General features: G+C 40.2%; 2 protein-coding genes across 2 annotated transcripts; one reads left to right on the top strand and one right to left on the bottom strand.

The window, feature by feature from the left end:
* Window positions 1-395: 395 nt before the first annotated feature.
* LOC127763417 (vacuolar protein sorting-associated protein 29) lies at window positions 396-5875 on the top strand. The gene is made up of 3 exons (XM_052288110.1): window positions 396-871; window positions 3370-3507; window positions 5310-5875. Exons 1-3 carry the CDS (start codon window positions 740-742, stop codon window positions 5604-5606), a joined length of 567 nt encoding a protein of 188 aa, XP_052144070.1. The 5' UTR covers window positions 396-739; the 3' UTR covers window positions 5607-5875.
* Window positions 5876-14411: 8536 nt separating this feature from the next.
* LOC127761346 (probable WRKY transcription factor 27) lies at window positions 14412-17313 on the bottom strand. Its single transcript, XM_052285623.1, has 3 exons — window positions 16617-17313; window positions 16370-16483; window positions 14412-16285 (listed from the first exon to the last, which is right to left on the bottom strand). Exons 1-3 carry the CDS (start codon window positions 17084-17086, stop codon window positions 15784-15786), a joined length of 1086 nt encoding a protein of 361 aa, XP_052141583.1. The 5' UTR covers window positions 17087-17313; the 3' UTR covers window positions 14412-15783.
* Window positions 17314-22705: the final 5392 nt, after the last annotated feature.

The raw sequence follows: 22705 nt of genomic DNA, 5'->3' as shown, positions 1-22705 counted from the left end.
TTATCTAATTAAAAAAAGCTACATAGCTACGTAAGTATATCATTTATTTGTTGTGAATTTTTTTATTGTCAAAAGTACTTTAAAAATGATTTTATTTAATATCTACACTAAATTTAATAAAATGAATTATCAAATATAAGAAAAATTGCTATACATTTGAAATTTTGAAAATGGAGAGAATAGTACCAAGAAACAACAGGTAGAAGAAGATCACAAGGAGAACAGCAGAACTGGAACTTCACCCCATCGATGACAAACGTGACAACAATGGAGGCCCATAAATTTCCGGCCCAAAGCCCATCAATCACCCCATCGATGCTTCTCCACCGGAGAAGTCCAATTTGACTTCCTCAATATAAATCAGAATCCGATTCGTATCCCCACGTGCTCTTCTTCTTCCTCCTCTCCGCATCCAACGCTCGAAGCGAGGAAGAAAAAGAAAAAAGAAAAAAAAAACAGAGATCCCCCACAACTTCCGAATCCGATCGGCGGTCGCGGCGGCGGCGGCGGCGTCGGCGACGGCGACGGCGGGGAGCTTCTTCCCGATCCCCTCCTGATCGCCCGCAGGATCGATCGAGCTCTCCCCCCCTCTCACTCACCTCGGGGGGCGCGGCGGTGGGGGGCTAGGGATTTGAGCCGGATCGCGGCGAGCTCGAAGGGGCGCGGACTGAGGCGGCGAGAGGAGCGGGTTTCCGGTTCGGGGGAAGGAGGGGAGGAGTAGTAGGAGGAGGAGGAGGAGATGGTGCTGGTGCTCGCGCTCGGGGATCTGCACGTGCCGCACCGGGCGGCCGACCTGCCGGCCAAGTTCAAGTCCATGCTCGTCCCGGGCAAGATCCAGCACATCATCTGCACGGGGAACCTCTGCATCAAGGTTAGCGGCCGCTACCTCCCTTCCCTACCGCGGTTTCTCGTGCTTGGCGCGCGCCCCATCATGGTTGACTAGTTTGTTTGTAGCGTCCTGTTTAGCATTGCCCAGCGAATCTGTTGTTGAGGTATTCGCCCTCTCGTTGGAATCAGAGAACGCCGATTTTGGTCTGAGATTACCTTTGGTTCATTGGTCGTATGATTTTGACTAGTACTACTAGTTTATCAGTTTATCTAAAGCAGAGGTACAATAACTACTTTGAGTACTGGAGGGAGAAAATGATGTGGGGATGAATACCATTAACACTACGTGAGCTTACATGGATCAAAGATTAGGATCAAATGTACATATTTGAAGAGATAGTGGGATCAAATGTAATTCCGAAAGAGGAAGAACAAGAAAACAAACGGGGCCAAATGTGATGCTTCATTATCTTAAAACCTATTGATGATTGGTGAGCACCATTGGTTTTGATTTTAGCAAAGGGCCTGGTTTTTGGAGGTTGAGCTTAAATTCCAGTTGGTGACGCTTGCATTGTTCTCACCAAGTTACACGAGAGGTGCCACTTGGTCCTTGATAGACACACATAGAACATTACACAGAAAACCTGGAAATTATACCCGGAGCAGGAGATTCAATTAAGCGAGATTCCGAAGCTACAATTTTGCCTCTCCCATTAATAGGTTTAGATAGAGCATTTATAACACGACCCAAGTAAGCCTTGTTCACGCGTATCTAAGCAATTCTTCCTGTTGCTTTTACAAAACTGCTCTCTTGTATCATCAACTCATAGCTCATTAATACAATCCCAACATTTTTGGATACCAAATTCAGAGCAATACCCCTAGTACTCCCTTCTGCAAATTCGACTAATTCGACTGACATTATTTCACCAAGACCTATAATACGAGCAATCCCATCCCCCACTTGAACTATGCAACCGTTATTCTTAATCCCTACTTTTCTATTATATTGTTCAATACGTTCACAGAGAATTTTATGAATTTCGTCGACTCGAAGAAAATGCAGTTGTTACTTTGAAGTGTTCTGGAAACAAATAATTGGTCACCACATATAGTAAAACTTCTTCTAACAGAGTGTTAAGGGGATCTAGGTTGTCCTATCAACAGACACTTCATGATAGTTGCACTAGAGTAGATAGAGTCAGTATCCTTCTTCCCTTGAGATAAGAAATTTTAGTGTTATGATTGGTGAACTTATTTCCTGATGTTTAAATTTTACCTTTTGTGTGGCATCTTTGCAAGGGTCACTCTTTTCCCCACTATTGATGCTTTCTCAAAAGTAACAGCTTCTCCAATTTATTAGTGGACTCTTGTCATCTCACATCTTGGTGACAGAGATCTCCATTTCTCGTTAGAAATTCAGGGGTAAACTCTCAATGTACAACTGTACATTGAATTTAATGTTCAAATTGAATTCGAATGAACTTTCTCTCATTAGATTGTTTTCACTGAACTTTTCTCTGATACTATGAGGAGCTTTTCCCAGATAATTTATGTACTGCCGAGGTACATGATTAAAGGAACTCTATTTGCCTGCCAAAATATCGTGTCTACTCAGAACTATGCTTGTGCTGTTACAAGTTGGATGATCAATTCACACTTTAGAAGTTTAAATGTAAACAGTTGGCTTCTAGAAGCTACATAATCAATATTTTCAAATAGAGTGATTACCATGATAATTAACCTGTTTGCCCATGCTTGCACTGCTTTCAGCTTATTTTATGATACTAGTACAAAAAACAGTAAAAGATTCAAGCTCACAGGAGATGCTCAAGCTTCCACCTGCGTGGTTTAGTTGTAGCTATGAACAACCATTAAATGAAGTTAAATTGCAGCCAGGTGAAAGAGGCCAACAATTGTTATTTTAAATAAGGACTACTGTTACATACCAGCGGTGCAAGATGTTGAGTTGTGTAAACCATACAGTAGGTTTTATAGATGCCAAGCACACCAAGCTCAAAAGATTACATCAGCTCTGTTGACAGCAATTTGAAATTGTTTATACTAGAGGGCTGCACAATAAACCGTATTAAAGTGATAGGGTTTTATAGATGCCAAGCACACGAAGCTCAAAAGATTACATCAGTTCTGTTGACAGCAATTTGAAATTGTTTATACTAGAGGGCTGCACAATAAACCATATTAAAGTGAGTGAAGAATAGGAAGCTCTCCTAGAGGATTAAGGATCCATGCCACAAAATTGTGGGGCCATGATGAAATAACAGCCGAAGAACTATTTGCCTGTTTTCATCAGCTTCTTTGCATGATTAATGGCTCTTGATCCTTGTGCTGTTTCTTTTATTGGACTGTTCTTGCTTTTGAACTTTGTATTGGATTAACATGTTATCAGGACGATACTAAGGTAGTTGTTTTTCATCTACTGATTTGTTGACACAGACTTACTGTATGGAACTGTTTATCTTTTGGTCTGATGAAATGCAGACTGATTTTTATTTTTATTTTTTTGTAATTTTTCTATAGGAAGTTCATGACTACCTGAAAAGCCTTTGTCCTGATCTCCATATAACCAGAGGTGAATATGATGAGGATGCTCGTTACCCAGAGACCAAGACACTTACTATTGGTCAGTTCAAGCTAGGGCTGTGCCATGGTCATCAGGTTTGCTTTTGACTCTAGAACTATTACTTGCCTTGTTAGTATGAGCTTCATGACCATGAATCAGGGATACTAGACTTTTAATATGCTACTTTTTTAGAACAGTCATAGAGCAAGTTTTATAGTAGAGGTGGCTGCTACCTCTTATTTAGTCCACATCATCAACCTATAAATTGAGAGATAGCATGTACAACGTGTTACCTCTAACACACAAACCCCAATACTTTTCATACTCTCACATTTTTCTTGGAGTTTGTGTATAGGTTGCCCCTTGCATGAGGGGTATCTCTCTCTCTCTCTCTCTCTCTCTCTCTCACACACACACACACACACACACACACACACACACACACACACACACACACCTTTTCTCCTCCACCGCACCATTTAGTCCTATGTGGCATCTTAGGGCTTGTACTTGGAGGCCCATAGTACTTGCTCTTATGTGATTATATATTGTTCCACATGAGGCCATGCTAATTAAATGTTACACTACTAGGAATGAATATAAGAATATTTTATTCTTGCTAAACCAGAATGTTTGCTTCTTTTGTTTCTATAAATAAAGAAACAATGCTAGTATCTATAGCAACCTTCTCGCTTATATTTCTTCAAATGCCAATGGAGTTTGGGCTAAACATTTTAAATATTTGTAGTGGTTTGTAACCCAGGCACTACATGGTTTGCATCCTTGAACCGGGAGTGCTGTTTGTTCTTTACACCCTCGCATGATTGCGGCGAGATAAAGCACTTTAACACATCGCGTTATGTTAGGTCATTCCATCGCGGCAAAATTGCGGCTTATTTTCTGGAAATATTCTACTACTATCGATTCTAAATTCAGTTAGTGATCAACAAGGACATTTCCACCGTACCTTTAGTTGGAATTGCTATAGCTTCAGATGTCTACTTTACCCCATAAGGTACTTGTAAAAACACGGCTAAGTTTTTCTCCATGTTAATTGCTAGTTTCTTTGTTGGGATGTTTTGTTAGCTTATGGAAATGTTTGCAATTTATGGGATTGAAACACATATCACATTTTTTATTTTTATGTGGGTACACCGTACATGTATGGAAGACACATGGTTGGCAACTTGAGATGTTGCAATATTTCAGCAGTCAAATGGTCTAGGGCTCATGCAAAAAAGATGTTATTTAGTTCAATGGATGTTATGTGGTTTCCCACTGACTGCAGGGTAGTGGATGAGCGTGTGTGTATATTTGCTTTCCACATGTTGCAGCATCTCATCAAGCAACAGGCTTCATGGATAGTCACAGTAAATTGAAGTGTTGAACCTATTTGCATTGACCCATATCCATAAAAGTGATGTGATACCTCCTCCTTGGGGACATAAGCACCCATATCCTTAAAGTGACGTGATACTTCCTCCTTGGGGACATAAGCATGTTCACCACCAGGAAAGAAAACAAACCCATGTGCTGTATCTTGAACATTGACTTGTGCAGAACCATTCACGATGTTGGTTCACTGTATCCGTTGCTGCGTTCACCATATTCTGCACTACATCTTGCGCACCACTAACAATTTGAGTAAGCCATGTCTTGCACTATGTATGAGAACCTGAAACTATCTTAGTTGACGTGCTTAAGGGAGGGGAGTATCGCAAGCACATTCATTTGTGAATTATTGTCTGTCTTGAATCCCTGTACACAAGTGCCATATTGGGTCAATAATCTGCCTTGCTTTTTGTTAGTACATGCCAAAGAGTCTGATCAGTCAGTGTCAAACTTGAGATTGTTTTGCAGTGTATCCTAATCTTTTCTCTGACCATGCAATCATCAGGTTGTTCCATGGGGCGATTTGGACTCCCTGGCGATGCTCCAACGGCAGCTGGACGTGGACATCCTCGTCACAGGGCACACCCACCAGTTCAAGGCGTACAAGCACGAGGGGGGAGTGGTCATCAACCCCGGCTCCGCCACGGGCGCCTACAGCAGCATCACCTACGACGTGAACCCGAGCTTCGTGCTCATGGACATCGACGGCCTCCGCGTGGTCGTCTACGTGTACGAGCTGATCGACGGCGAGGTCAAGGTCGACAAGATCGACTTCAAGAAGACGGCGACGATGCACGCCTGACCAAAAAAAAACACACCAGAAAACCCTTCCCCGTCCTGCCCAGCCCTGCGCTTGTGTTTAGTTACCCTTTACCCTTCTTGCTTGATTCAGAGATCATCCCATTTTCTCAAGCTTCCTTTTCTTCCTCGCTCTCGTCCTTGTGCAAAAGCTGGAGCCGTGTATTCAGATTAGTTAATAATAAAAGATCGTCAAGAGTTGTCATGGTAAAAAGAACTGGAGCCGGTGTATTGAGATCTAGTGAATCAAGATCATCAGAGTGATTAAGCTGAGGTGACATTGCATTATGTAATCCGTGTGTTTGACAGGCTGGGAATTGCGCAACATGTGTGCCTCCACATAACATAACTTTTGGTAAGACACAAGAACTGCAGATTTGTATGAAGTGTGTATTGACTGGTGTTGTGCCTGGCGTGGCGTGGCGTGCTGCACTGCACGGATCCATCCACGCGCGGCCGCGGGGCACATGCCGCTGCCGGGTGTACTGTGCGTCGCGCTGCTCGTGGTGTCGGCGCGCGTGTGCTGTGTCCGTCCGTGGCGTGGCGTGCCAATGCCATTGCCACGCGCGGCGGACGGCGGCGAGCCGACACGGGAGCGCAGAGCAGAGGCAGCGCGCCCGTGGGCGTCACGTACGCGTACGGCCGGGATCTCAGATGGTGGCAAACCACGCATGCATCAGTCCCCATCACGCATGCATACGATACGCGCAGGCGCAGCTACAGGACACTAGATCAATTCAAAATTCTGCCTTCAGCTTCTGGAATACTGCTAGAATTTCGCGATAATTCTGTAGGAGTATCACATTCAAACAATTTTTTTTCATAGAAAATTTTAAAAAAATATCACCCATTTCGTACAATTTATTGTTTGTAAGATACTACTGTTTAGCTCTGTTTGAGAGCTCGAGATTCATAGAGGCAATTGGTGGTAGGAAAAATGGTTTTCGGCTTTTGGCTAGATTCTGGTTTTTATTTTATTTTAAAATTATATAGCTTATGATTTTTAGCCGCCTCGGTAAAAGATCGATTGTTCGAGGGATCGAATGATTATAAGAGAAACCACGGTTGATAGAAGCTCTCAAAACAAGCCAATGTGAAAACAATTCTACTACAATGTCAAAATGTGGTGTACAGCTAGTACTATATCAACTAATTCAAGCCATCCATATTCGATCGAATGTAGAGGATCCATCTCTACGAATTCCGAAATCGTCGTACCCTCTGCCTCCTCCTAACAACCCAAAATCCCAAAAACAAAACATTGATTAAATTAAGACGTATCTGTGTTATCCTGGCTGAAACCCGCACTAAAACAGCAAAAACACATGCGTAAACAAACACGTAGCCGCAATCGTGGCGGCGCACTCGATCGATCGGTGACTGACCAAACCAAAGCCAGTAGAATTGAATCTTACTGTTCCTAGTGCATCTCGAGCACCTAGTAGTAATACGTGTGTGTAACTAAAAGGGAGAAAGTGCAGTCGACTCAGCGAGATCACATAGATCGATATCATATTCATATATATCACCCCCAATTACTGTAAGTACTACTAATTGCGCTTTGCAGCTAATTGCATCAGCCATTAGGATCAGGAGGAGGATTAAGACGTGACTAATTAATTACTAATTACTGCTAGTTCGTGGGGGTTATTAATTAGGGGGGACACGAGGAAGATAATGTTAATTAGTTGAGAGGCGAGAGCAGCGAGATACAGTGGCACGCTGTCCGGGATGGCGACCATAACCAAGTTTTTGGCCGCCTTGCCGAGCCGTCCCTGTCGCCGCCGGCCGGCCGCTCCGTCGCTGTCCGGCTGTGCGGCGAGCACGTTGACACGTCGGCGTGGGGTCTTCTGCGGCAGAGGACATCCACAACGCTGAAATACCTTTTTTTTTTACGTATTCTAGTATGATTTTCTCGATTACATGAAGGACACAAATTCAGACTATATACACCCTCCGTCCTAAAAAAATAACTTGTAGAAATAAATCTGAACATGTATTTATTCAGATTTCATCTCTAGAAGTTGATTTTTTTTTCTACTAATGGAGGGAGTATATATGTTAACCATGCGCATAAATCAATGAGTATGTTAATTTGTATGATGAAACCAACAACAATAGTTAGTCTTACTAGACATTCCTAGTGCACATAGCATTCAAAGCATTAAACCCTTTAGGCGTCACACTACTCGTATCGTTTCGACTGGTGACGTGGCTAAAAGATTCACTTTTAACAATACTTTTTTTAAAACGCGTTTATTAAAGATTTTGCTAAAGGGTTTTAGAAGTAAAAGGATTATATCGTGTGTATGTGCGGTGAGGATTAGTAGTGTGGGAGTATAGAAGTATAAGTTTTAAAATAGAGTAAAGTGCACGGGTGGTTTCTAAACTTGTGTGGGCGTGTCATCCAAGTCCCTGGACTCTCAAAATGTATTTTTGGGCCCCTCAACTTGTCTTGGGTGTCATATAGGTTCAAATGGGCTCCAACTCACTCCGTGTGCTAACGTGACATGTCATGGTGGCGCCTATGTGTCAGTAGAATCCATATGTCAGTTATATATAGAAAAAATTAAGAACATTTTTTTCTCCTCTCTTTTTTCATTTATTTTTTCAAAATTAAAAACATCATTTTTCTCCTCTCTCTCTCTCCTCTTTTTTTAAATTTTATTTTTTTATGTGAACGACATGTGGATCCCATTGACACGTAAGCATCACCGTGGCATGCCACGTCATCTCATGGAGCGGGTTGGAGTCCGTTTGGACTTACATGACACTCATGACAAGTTCAGAGACCCAAAAATATTTTGAGAGTTTAGAGATCTAGATAACACATCCGTACAAGTTTAAGGACTGCCCATACACTTCACTCTTTAAAATAACAAGCTATACTGTAATATATATTGCATGCCTAGCACCCTAGCTAGCAACATAAGTATGCCTTGTGTTGTCATGCATGCTAGAGGATGTCCATAGGAATATAATGTACTTTTACGAAGATGCATGTCTACTCGACCTTACAAATTAGAAGAAAGGATAGATCATGTTATAAAACTGTATAAAGTTAGGTAAGTGCTATTTCGGATTAATATTTATGAAGATATACTACACTACTCCTAGTAGCTAGTTATCCGTTCAAGAAAGTTACCGGCTTATCTGAACCATGTGAGGGCTAAATTGATCTAAATTCTTCACAAACATGCATGGTCACAAAAGGTGGAGAATGGCCGAACTCAAAAACCATGAATTATGCATACCTACCTTTTGGGGGTGGTATTGCAACTTTAAAAATGTGATACATATGGCCTTTTTTTTTCATATGGTACTATTTGAAGCGGCAACTATTATTAAAAAGAACCAATATTATACAGTAAATTTTGTAATAGGATACTCACAATTTTTATAATTTGTCGTGGACATCATAAAAAGTGCCGCGGTAGAGGACAACTACAAAACCGGTAATTCCAAAGGATATTTTCGATCCAATTGAAGAATGTCCCTTGGGCTACAAGCTTCTAACAACCTGACGCTTAAGTGAAAATGGGATATATATGATGTGTATGCTAGCAATTTACTCAGAGTGATGACATTTGAGTTGCGTAATTTCATTTTTTTTTTTTGCTCCAGCGCTAGGTTAAAATATTGTGGCCCCAAAGGCATCCTCGTCTTTTTAAATAATATCTCTCTTCATGTAGGCTAAAAATTTCTTCAGACAAAATACCATTTTTGGATGGCCTCTAGCCATGGCACTTTTTTTTTTATGTTTACCAGTACACATTTTGTCGTGTAACAAAAATTACCTTATATTCTGCACCTTAGTTAGTTTATCTTAAATCTTTTATCTCGATATGGTCGCCTCGCATTATAGTCGTGAGTTTATTTTCTTACCCAACCATGACTAGGCTGAAGATTAATTATTGAGTTATTTATCTTTTTCAAGATGCATGCAAGACCATTTAGTGGTTGCTCCTATTAGCCGGACCCATGGTGAAGCTGGCTCAACAACTTAAGTACAACATAAAGCTATAGTTTAGTGGCTGGCTGAGCACACTGACCAGTGGGCCCAGAGTGTGAAACCGGTCATCTCCGTAACCTGTTAACCGTCCTCGCAGACCACTGAGCACAAGCACAAGTAGGTAGACGATCGATCGGTGACACCGTCACAACCCATCGATCGTTATTCAACGAACCAAAGTCCAAATGGCACATCATGTCGCACAAGAAAAAAAGAACATAGCTTAACGCATGACTAATTAACACATAATTGATTTTAGGGAAAATTGGAACCATGCCATTATAATTTTGCAAAATTTGAGATATGCCATCCTGACCCACATGTCATTGACTCATGTGGGTCCTACATGTCATTGAGATACCGATGACATATCTCAAACTTTACAAAATTATAATGGCATGGTTCCAAATTACCGATGGCATATCTTAATTTAAGTATTAGCTAAAAATCAGGCTGTGTTTGTTTATTGTCTAGAGGTGTTAGAAACCCTTCCTCTCCAACGAGTAAAACGAAATGATGGATTAGCATATAATTACTCAAGTATTAGCTAAATAAACCATAACACTAGATTACTATGATTTTTATAGTAACTTTTCTATAATTTTTTTTAATAAAATACGTTGTTTACTACGTAAACCCTCCGATTTCATTTTAATTGACATTTTGGACAATGACACGGTCTACAAAATATATATTTGACCTTATTATTCTATTATAATATACACAATAAATAAATACATGTTTACTTTTATTATAGTGTTTTTGAAAGACAAATCTATATATGTTGTTCTAGTTTCTTTAAACTAAATATTTTTAAAGTTATTGATGGTCAAAGTTATAAAAGTTTGACCTCAACCTTATCCAAAACGTCAATTATTATAGAACTGGAGGAAGTAGTAGTTTGAGAAGTTCACATGTGAAAATCGAGAGAATAGAAGTTAAAAGGTACTTATATTTAAGAGCAAATACAATAGTAGAAGTCTACAAGCTAGCTACAAACACATATGAAGGAGAGAGAAGAAAAACAGACCATAAATTTATAGCCATGTACAACATGAGCTCCAAGATAGTGGATGCGCATGAGAGGTGAGCCAAATATAATGGCGTAGTATATAGTTATATTAAACTATTTCATCCATCTCAAAATATAAGACTCAGCCACTCCTAACATACTCACTCCGTACTCGTAAAGATAGTCGTTTTGGACAGCGACACAATCTCCAAAACGCAACTTTAACTTCTTGTTTCTATAAAAAATTTTATTGAAAAGTGATATGTATATACTTTTATGAAGGTATTTTTCAAGATAAATTTATTCATATAATTTTTAAATTTTCAAACTCAACAATTTGAGAGTTATTTATAATTTATATTCCCAAGGTTTGACTCAAACATTGTCTTAAACGACTTCCTTTACGAGTACGAAGGGAGTAAGGATTAAGAAAGAATTTAATCACCTCCTTAATTAGATCACATCCATACATGCAAGCAATGTGATTGGAGGGCTTAATGGTAAAGGATTTAAAATAAACCAAATTTAAAGAACTAAAAGGTGATAGTTAATGTACACATGCATGCACGCCTTATATTATGAGACATGGGAAAAAAATAGTTGTGTCTTATATTTTGAGATAGGGAGTATTGTATGAGCAAAGTTTGATAGTATAGCTAACTACTCCCTCCATCTACTTTTGATAGTCATATTTCCAAATATGAAAAAATTATTTTTGATAGGCATATTTCAATTTAACAGCCTATCCTCTTAATGACTTTCTCGGATTTAATGCATGACTTTCTAACACACAAGATTGGCTACATTGGCATCGAGAACTGTAAATATTAATGAATCGCTTGTTTATGAGTAATAACTAGTAGCATGTTTAAATGGATGATAAGTAGAATTACTTATCCTTGGTCTGTGTGCCAAGATGAAATACGACTATTAAAAGTAGATGGAGGGAGTATTGGCTATTGGCCCATATTACAATTAACATGTATAATAGGTTAACACTATAATGTTGGCTCTATTTTTTTCTCTCTTCTCTCTTTATCTCACTATAAATTTAATGTAAATATATTGGAGCATGTGTATAACTAGCTATTGTATAAAAGCCAACACTTCTTACTTTCGTTTATCTCTTTTTTTTTCACATAAGCTTATAATTAGCTTATAAGTTTTCCACATAAGCTTATACTCCCTCCGTACCAAATTGATCATCATATAAGTTTATGTACCGAGACTAAGGGATAATTTAAATCACATCAATGAAGTCACCATATACATATTCTCCCACAATGCATGCATCGATTAAAACACCATGTCAATTATACATTTTAGCATGCACATGTTCTCTCATACTGCATTAATTGTATTATGATGAAATCCGTGTCTATGCGGTTACATGATGATCAATTTAAGAAATTTTAAATTTCATTATATGATGATCAATTTGGGAACGAGGGAGTAGTTAGCTTATACTCCCTCCATCTACTTTTGATAGTCATATTTTCATCTAGGCACACAGACCAAGGATAAGTTATTCTACTTATCATCCATTTAAACATGCTACTAATCATTCCTCGTAAATAAGCGATTCATTAATATTTACATTTCTTAATGCCCATGTAGCCAATCTTATATGAAAGAATGGAGAGTCATGCATTAAATCCGAGAAAGTCATTAAGATAATAGGATGTTGAATTGAAATATGCCTATCAAAAATAAATTTTTCAGATTTGGAAATATGACTATCAAAAGTAGATGGAAGGAGTAATTAAGAAACACCCAGAAGTATTCCGGCTAGCTTCATAGAAAGTATTTGTGTCCTTTTAGTTAGCTTACCTTAATGTTATTATCCTTCTTTAATCTCAGTTCAGCCAGCCTTCCAAGAACCCCTGAAAAGAAAAGGGAAAAAAAACGAAAAGCAAAGCGCCGCGGCACACAGAGGGAGGGGCCTCGGGATTTGGTCCCGAAGGTGGCGTGTCAGTCTGGAGCCCCACGCGGATCCGACGGCCACCAGACACCGTCCGACGCGTGGTCCCCACGCTTGTCACATCTCCCTTAAACCGCGTGCTAATTACTGTGCTGACCGCTAATTAATCCACTTGTGCTCAAACTTTACCCCTCGTGGTGATTAATTTACTCCTACTGGATTAGTGGTAAAAGTGTTTAGTGTGGGGGGAGGCAGCCGAGCCAGGCAGGCAGGCAGAGGCCAAAACCGTGTTGACCTTTTGGGGGGTTGGGGCAGGCGAACGAGGGCCACGGGTTGGACCCGAGGGAAGTGAAATCCCTTGGTGCACACGGTTGCAACCACACTTAAGCCAAGGCAAAAACACTTCCTCTCCTTTCGCTTTGGGCCTTTGGCTCGTAGGTTTTCTGAGCTGGTGGAATGTTCGCAGCGTCTCTTATTTTGTGGGCAAAATTTTTTTCACTATATTTTACATGAAGCCATGTGAGAAAAATAAGCAATGATTAATACGAAACTTGGAGTGAGGCCACTTGGGTAGGTGAGCATGCGTGGTAACACATATACGGTGTATGCTTGGTTGGTTGGCTAGAATACGGTGAACCATGCTGAATAAATTATTGTGGTAGTAGGTTGGCTGTGTTTGATGGTGATTTTACTTATATAGCGAAGCATTTGTGTTGGTATAGTTATCTAATAAAAAATTATGATGGAGTAGTATTAGCTAAGATATCAAGATACTATTCAATTTTGGATTTTATGATACTATTTGTGGTATCTATTATTTAATCGTACTTAATTGTAGTGAATTGATGTTTACATGGCAAAATGATTTGGATTCATCAACATAAACAACTCAGCATGTTGAATAAATTAACATGGTAGGATGCATGTGCAGTAATTATATATATTAACTGGCATGAATTTGTCTTATTTAAACACACTCAATTCTAGTGCGTTAATATTATTAGCGTTGAAATGATTCTGATTGATAGACATGAATAATAGTAGCACGACTAGTTGCAACTAAACAACCAAATTAAACCAAGTAATTTAACCTAGATATGCCCATATTAAAGAACATAATATTCTAATACTAATATAACCAATATGTCTTTTTTTTAAACTTAAACACATATATTAGAGCAACAGATCAAGAGGGCAAGCCCCCGAACATCGTCAACAGAGACAGCAAGATGCACAGAATAGAAAACTGGAACAAGAACACAAACAACCTCCTGAAACTAGACAGTGCAGAAGGCGCGAATCGACAGGGAGCAGTGGCAAAGCCGTGACGATTGCAACCTTGGGTCTCCTTTAGCATGCAGACCGCTTGACGAACCGTTAATCCCCTTCGGTCGCCTCCACAGAAACTGCACAAATTGGAGATTTGCTGTTTAGCCGTAGATTTTGGTGGAAGCTTCACCGGACTCAACCAAACTTCACCACGGAGTTCTCCATTGAATCTGAGGAGCTTGAGCTCAACCCGAATGGCACACCCAGCGTGGATGCCACTGCCCGGAGACAAAGAGGAAGAAGGATCCCAGATCCAGCCACCCTGATGCAGTGAAGAGCACAACCATCGACGAATGAACTGTTCTCTATAGCACAACGTTGGGGAAGAGCGGACTTGCACAAGGTGGAGCAGAAGCACCAGACTAACACCACCGACGCCGACGTAGGCCACAACAGTGCAGTCATCGCCGCCAGAGGCAGCAACAGCGCAGCCGCGGGCAGCATCAGTGCAGCCGCCACCGCCGCGGGCCGCATCCGAGCCGCCGCCGCCGCCACGGACCGCATCCGAGCAGCCGCCGCCGCCGCCATCGTCGCGGACTGGATCCGCGCCGCCGCCATCATCTTCGGTCGTAATCGCGTCGCCATCACCGAGACTGGCTACATCCGCAACACCGCCGCCGTCTCCAACCTCCATACCACACCAACGAGAAGCAAAACAAGAAGAACCCGACCTAACGAGGCTAGCCCGGCTACTATACTATACTAGGGGAGGGGGGACAACCCCTCTCCCTCCCTCCGCCGGCGACGAGGCCGCCGGAATCGAGGAGGAAGAGGGGTCGGGAGAGGGGAAAAAACTGTAGCAGGCGAGGGTTCGAGAGATATAACCAATATGTCTAAACACTATTAGGCATCACACTTTCAAGTAGTACGTGTTCTTCTTGGCCCACTTGTTGGCTGATGCAATTTCCTTATTCCAGACGCTAGGTGTACTCATGTGGGTGTCCCTAGCAATATACTCTGCTTTGCTTTTCCTTGACTTTCCCCAAAGCTTTCATGGATTCCATGGGAACACTCCTCTGTCCCCAGAAAAAGTCAGAGGAGATAGAAACAAAACCAAGGAAAAAAAATACTAACACCAAAAAATATTTTTAAAAAAGATTTGACCCTTTCAATCATCCTCCTCCAGCAGAGCAAGCAGCCAAACCACCAAGCTCCATTCACACACAGCAACAGCAACCACACACACAAATCTAGAATGAGGAAAAAAGAACATCATATCAACAACCAAAAAAGGCACTAACCATCAATAGTTGGGGATGCAAGAAGAGTGATGAGTGATGAGAATTGAGATCCCAATCCTGAAAAACAAAAAGTTTGGATTTTTTTTTGCCATTAGAGGGAGCTTCTTTCTCTCTTCTTCAAGCTTACAAACATCCCAAGGGAGCTACATGCAGAAAGGTTAGGTTGTTGAACAGAGAAAGGAAGAGCCAAGAAGAGCAAAGCACCCCTGCTGCATCCATGCAGAGAGATAGTACTACATGATACACACCATCATCTTTTTTTTCCCCTTTTGTTTCATCTCCTTTTGTTGGTTCATCATCTACCACTTTCTATTTACAAATGTAAAAAAAAAAAAAACCAGACACCTAAGGTGAAGAAAAGAAAAAAAAAAGAAAGAAAAGAAGAGATGCAAAGTCTCTCTCAAGCTTGCCTAGGAAATATAAAAAGAGAGAGAAAAAAAGGGTTGTTTTGATCAGCCAAGAACTGGAAGGATTTGATGCTCTCCTACTGCTACCATTGCTAAACAACTAATTTTTAGTATGCTGCTGCTGATGGTGATGATGACGATGATTAATGGCGGATTAATTGGATGCTCTAATCTCTTCCTCCCTCTTCCTTTCCCTTTCCTTTTTCTTGCGAGCTGATGAGCTAAAAAAAGCTAAGAACGGCGCGGCGATCTGTGCGAGCTAGCTGCCGGCGGCGGTGGGCTCCGTCCATGGCGAGGGCAAGAAGGGCTCGTCGGCGATGTCGAAGAGGGAGGACATGGGGGTGCCATCCAATGCGGCGTTGTCATCGCCGCCGTTGAGGAAGAGGAGCTCGTCCTCGCCGGCCATCTCCATGTCCTCCACGAGCAGCTCTTCCTCCTCCTCCTCCTCCTCGTCCTCCTCCATGGACGGCGTCCGCAGCGGCGTGGTCGGGGAGAGCCCCGCCGCCTCGGCTCCACCACCCCCGGCGCCGACCACCACCACCGACGGCGGCGGCGGCTGGGGCTGCGCGGAGGCGGCGGAGGCGGAGGAGGAGGAAGGGAGCTTGTTGCGGGTGGTGCCGGCGAGCGAGTTGCGGTGGGTGGGCGCCGAGTGGTTGTGCTCGCCGGTGTAGGTGAGGATGAAGGTGTTGGGGTCGGAGCGGCTCCTCTCCACCTGCTTCCTCGCCGGGCACCCCTTCGAGCTACTGCACCGGTAGTACCCCCTGTTGCAACAAAACCATAGCTCCGGTGAGCTTTTCCTTCCATTTCACGGCGGCGCCGGCGAGAGAGAGAAAGAGGGGACTGACCTTGGGTAGGGTGAGCCCTTGATGGGCTTCTGTCCGTACTTCCGCCACGCCCACACGTCGGCCGACACGCCGTCCGCCGGCACGTGCCGCACCACCTTCTTCTGCTGGTTCTTCCTGGAGCAACGAGAGCAGAGTTTAGCAACTCGGAATTAATAGAATTAATCTTTTTTGTCGGATTGATTAGGAAGGAGATGAGGAGTTCAGCTGCTGCCATTTCTGGCGAGGTGAAGAAGAGAAGCTCGCTCACCTCCTCTTGGATCTAGGCACGCCGCCAGCTGGCACCTGCCTCGCCGCCGCCGGCTGCGACGCCCTCGCCGGAGCCGTCGTCGGAGCCGGTAGATTCTCCTGCACCGTCACCGGTTTCTGCTGCTCTGGCTGCGGCTGCGTCGGAGGAGGAGGAGGAGGCGTCGGCAGAGGCGACGACTTCGACGAGGAAGAAGAAGGAAAGGCGGCGCAGAACGCCTTGAGGAGCTCGTCGGCGTCGCGGCCGAGCCCGCCGCCGCCGCCGTCCCTGACCGTCAGCTCCGGGAAGCTCCACGCAGCCTCCACCCCGACCTCCTTCTCCGCCGCAACCTCCATCGCCACCCCCTGCTGCAAGAACGACGCGAACGGATCCACCTGCTGCGCCACCGCCGCCGGAGAGATCCTCTGTCGGCAGCAGCCGAGGCGGACGACGGCGTCGAGGTCCCAGTTGTTGCCGCAGAGCTCCTCCTCCATGGCCGTCGAGAAGAAATCAAGAAAATCCTCAAGAGGAGGAGGTGGTGGTGGTGGTTTCTTGGGCTCTAGAGAGGAGATAAGAGGGAGGCGCTGACTTTTGCTAGTTTATTGATTGATTTGGAAGAGAGAAGGAGACTATGGGAAAGGGTAAAAGGAGAGAGAGAGAGAGAGGAGGAATGGTGGTGATGGCATTGGATCCTGCCCTAAAAAGGAGTGAGGGCTACTGGTCTATTTTCTTGGGTTTTTTTTTCTTTTTCTTCTTGGAGGGAGGCTGGTTTTATAGGGGTGTGGGGGCAGCACACCCCCACTTGACTTTGCAGCATGTCAAAGGGGTGAGAAAGGGGATACTCCATGGGTGGGAGGGGTATAATGGGAAAAGCTCACTGTGATTTTTTTTGGACTTTTCTTGGAGAAAATGTATACCTCCTGTATTGGATTTAAGAAAATGGGAGGTGATCAGTATATTTGGGAATGTGTTTTGTTCTGAGGTACAAATAGGCACATAAAGAAAAGCACACTTGTATGGTATTTTTTGTCGCTTTTCACATATGCAAAACTGGATTTTATATGCACACTAGAATTAAAGCTCAAATGATTCCTGGCTTCTAAAGCATGGGAGTAGTTGCTTCTTCTTCTTTTTTTTTTGTTGAAGGTTCATTTCTATGTACCTATGGCTTATTTTGGATTTTGTTCCGATACACCATGAGAGCGTGTGGAGTCAATATTAGGAATAAACTCGAGCTGCCTTGCTAGTTATTGCCAGCTGAGTAAATTCTGATTCTCCAAATCTGTTTTGTTTTGCTCTATTAATTAGCTAGGCTGGATTTTTTTTACGAGCTACCTAGGCTGAATAAAAAATGTGTTATGCTAACTAAATACAATCTATGTGAGATATATGTAGATTTACATCTATGAGCAAATGAACCCGCACTAGAATTTTATAAGACCCGACTCGAATGGGTTGGACTTGACTCTAAAGGTAACCCATCTCGAGGGATGTCCCTGGAAAAGGAATTACATATTAGTTTCAGGACTAATAATAATGTAAGTTAACAAAAATGGTACTATTTGATTGAAAAAGGGGGGGGGGGTGCGCTTGTTTGCTGACGAGAACACATTGGTGTCGGTCAGTTTTTTGCAACTAATTTTTTTTTGGTTCATGTTGTATTGTATATACAAAAATAGACTGTCTATACACACCTTACCTAAAAATTGTTATAATACATGCAAATGCTGGATATATTGGCTATTTGATTGGCTAGCTATTTTTTCTCCTTAGTTATGATCTGATCAATAATAACTACTGTTTGGTTCACAAAACATGCCCATGATATTCTCAATTTCTGGTAAAATGCATTGGCAAATGGAATGAGCTAGACAAGAGGGGTCTAACAGGACACTACACCTTCCATGCTACATTAATTAGAAAATTTGATTTGGGTGTACACACCTTCACAGTCGGCGAATGTACTAGAAGCACATTATCTAAAAATGGGACATGCCACATGAGATTGTTTTGCAAATCAGTGCTCCAGTTCATAAAATTAATTAACCAATATACATACACCATCAACACATTAACATAGTTAAACTAGTCACGTCCCATTTATTATAGAGTTTAATTAAAACTAGGAAGGTAGCCCGCGCATACGCGCAGGCATGTTGTTTAATCTTGTTTGCACTTTTATTACGAATGTTTACGTGTGGATCATATTTTTGAAATATTTTTTTACTCTATTTTAGACGTATGTTCAATAACTGGTTTGGGCGTATTACTTGAAAATGTATATCCTCAAATTTATTAAAAAAATGTCACAATAATGGAGTTAGTTCATATCAATTTGTATTATGTGTGATTCTTCCTTTTAAATTTTTGGAGTTTCCCAACTTTATATAACATTTTTTATTGTGTATGTTATAGATGACTTTAAGTAACATTTTAATTTTACTATATATTAATGAAAGATATTTTCTATTAAAAATATAGCTAATGATACTACTTCATCTAATCAAACATAGACTTATATTACTTATATTACCACCGTCACGTAAATCGAAGGAGTTAACTTTTATCCCAAAATAATAGAAGAATTTATATGTAACTAAGAGAAAGTGATTTTTTAAATACTATCACGATAATCCAAAGTACGGTATCATACTTTGACAAATATCTATAGGGTAGTGCATGTTAGTTCAGTGTCTGTTTTGTTTATAACACCTATTGTTCTAATCACATGAGACACCTTTAGTAATTTGGTTAATACATATGTATACTTAAATTAGCGTTATATATTCGTCAAGTGGTTTCTTACACTAAAATGTGATGTGAAATTATTATCATAACATTAATTATTACATGTCGACTCCATATTTGTGATGTATTTAGGGTTATAGATATTAATAGTTTATTTATTTAAAGGAATACAACTGAATCACAAATTGGATATATAATTTTAAAATAATTTAAAAGATAGAACGCTTAAAATAGGATATTTTATATTTACATTTGTGTAAATTTGAATATTATTATATTTTATCCTTAAATTGTTTTTTAGGTATTATCCTTAAATTGTAGAAAAATCTTTTTTAAAGACTTCTGATTGTTTTACTTTATCATAAGTACTTTTTTTGTCCTTCCGTCAGATGATATGTAAGCATTATTGTTTTTTTTCAATTATCTGTACGTAGGGAGTACTTTTTCTGGTCAACAGTTATATAATTTTCATGTATCCGTATATAGAAGAATTGTATTATTTGTCAATAATAAATCTAATCTAATTGTGAAAAATAAAACAACTAAATTGTGTTGTTTTCATTTTTACAAATATAGATTTAAATTAGCGTTGTATATTCATCAAGTGATCTTTGACACCCTAAAATATGATATGAAATAAAAAATACCATAGCATTAATTATTATATATATTAGTCTTGTATGTTAAGATAGAACGAATAAAGATCATTGATGGGATATTTCATATTTATAATATAAATTTAGTTTAACCACGTATATTTACATAAATAAATTTGTAGAGCAATATATTTATCTTCAAATAGTAGATAATACTATTTCAAAAGACCATCGATCTTTTTTCCAATGATACACATTTTTTTCCGTGATTTTGAAAATACTATTTCAGAAAACCACTGTAAATAATATTTTTCTTGGTTCCCAGTAGGTAAACTTCATTTCTTTTCCCAGGTCATATGCACGTACTGACTACTCCCTCCGTTTCATAATGTAAGACATTCTAGCATTGCTCATATACATATAGATGTTAACGAATCTAAACGCATATATATGTTTAGATTCATTAACATCTAAATGAATATGGACAATGCTAGAAAGTCTTATATTGTGAAACATAGGAAGTACTTATATTTCCCGTATAAGTACATAGAGTAATAGGGTGTTTTTAAAATAAAATACATCTAATCTAATGGTCTAAAATATTGGGTTCACCAATTTAAGTGAAAATCGACCGTGATATTTGCTTAAATTTATAGAGTAATAGATTTTATATTTAAATAGTAGAAAACTCCATTTTTAAAGATAATTGATTTTTTAATGGTACTATGTATGTATATTTTTTTAGCTTAGTAAGTCTGTGCATAGTTTTTTATTTATAAACAGTAGGTAAGATTGATTGTTTTTAGTATTACGTATGTACGTACCTATATGGAGTATATACTTTTGTTTTTTTTCTTTTTCTGGTGAACAGTAAGGTATTAGTTTATTTTTAAATAAAATACATCTAATCTAACCGAATGGTTTAAATTATTAGTTCCACTTATTTAAGTGAAAAACGATGATGAGATTATATGTTTTCTTTCTTTTTCTAGCCTAACAGTTATATATTTCTCCCGTTTACGTACACAGAGTAATAAGGTATTAGTTTTTAAAATAAAGTACATCTAATCTAATGGTTTAAAATATTAGATTCACTAATTTAAGTCAAAATCGACAGTGATATTTGCTTAAATTTATAGAGTAATAGGTTTTATCTTTAAGTAGAAAAAAATCTATTTTAAAATTAATCGATTTTTTCATGGTAGTACGTACGTACGTTTTTTTGGCTTTATTGTTTTTTTATAGTAAGTCTCTGTGTGTAGTTTTTTTAGTAAATTTCACAAAACTACATATACTTTGACCATAATATCGGAAAACTACAGATTTAACATGATGTATCACAAAACTACAGATTTAATACTAATTTTATCACAAAACTATAGATTTAAGGTAAAATATCGCAAAACTACAGATTTAGTAATACTGTTATCACAAACATACAGGTTTAATGTCAATTTAATCACCAAACTTAGATATTTATAACTCAAACATAACATTAGTGCAAAGGATTTAAATCCTAAAATATGTAGTTTTGTGATAATTTTATTCTAAAATATGTAGTTTTGTGATACTTCGTCTTAAACTTGTAGTTTTGTGATAAAATTGTTACTAAATCTGTAGTTCTATGATATACGGCCTTAAATCTGTAGTTTTGCGATAATTTGGTCAAAGTATATGTAGTTTTGTGAAATTTTCTTTTTTTTTTCCTTATGATGAACAGTAGGTAAGATTATTGATTGTTTTTTAGTCTTTAGGTACTACGTACGTACCTATATATGGATATATGGAGTACATGTGCTTTTGTTTTCTTTTTTTGGTGAACAGTAAGGTATTTGTTTTCTTTTTTTGGTGAACAGTAAGGTATTTGTTTCTTTTTAAATATATAATAATACATTTAATCTAATGGTCCAAATTATTGGGTCACCGATTTAAGTGAAAATCGACGGTGTGATTAGACATTGCCACGTGACGGCTTAGAAACGTTTGTAGAAGTGTCACGTGATGATTTAAGAGCGTTTATATGAAGTTTAATGGACTTTTAGTATATAATAGATAATGCGAACGGCGAAACCACACGAAACAAGGTAATCGGTGCACGTTTAATTTAATCACACACCCCATGCACGTCGTCAATGTTTTTCTAAACACAATGGGCCATGGGGGGCAGGCCATGTGTCCAATAATTTCGAATTATAAATTCGTAATTCCATCAGCAAGCTTAAATTTAAATTCGTGATGGCATGCCGGCGATCGATGGGCTTCATTAATTAGGACCCCAAAGATCGATAATAAATAAACGCATAGAGAAAAAAATACTACTAAATGAACCTGACACGTTATCAGTTATCACAAGTTGAACGGAATTTCAACAGCCAGACACGGACTCGACACTGTTCTTCACCTCCTGCAAGGTCAAACCCGTTGCACGTTGTGCTCCCCGCAATCCGTATTTGACGTTGACCGGTCAGCTTTAACGGAGGTCGGAACGGCTTACCGGGGGAGCCCGCACGAATCTCAAAGCCGTGTGGAAATCGGGCCGCCGATACCGATACCGGTGGCGTTTTTGCGTACGGAGGCAGACACGTGGGGTCTGTACCCTTGGGCCCACGTGTCAGTGGGTGGTGTGGCTGACTCTGGGTGTGGTAGGTGAGCGGACGTGGACCTGCGGAAAGTCGCACCCTTTGACTCGTTCAATTCCGCTGGGTTGTGTGGAGCCCACCTGCCAGGCTGGCACGCCGGTGTAGCGGTGGCTGCATGTGGGGTCCACAC

This window comes from Oryza glaberrima, chromosome 2, assembly GCF_000147395.1.
Source record: "Oryza glaberrima chromosome 2, OglaRS2, whole genome shotgun sequence".
NCBI classification, from domain to species: Eukaryota; Viridiplantae; Streptophyta; class Magnoliopsida; order Poales; family Poaceae; genus Oryza; species Oryza glaberrima.
The sequence above is the reverse complement of the archived record's forward strand: the minus strand, read 5'-3'. Positions and strand labels throughout refer to the sequence as shown.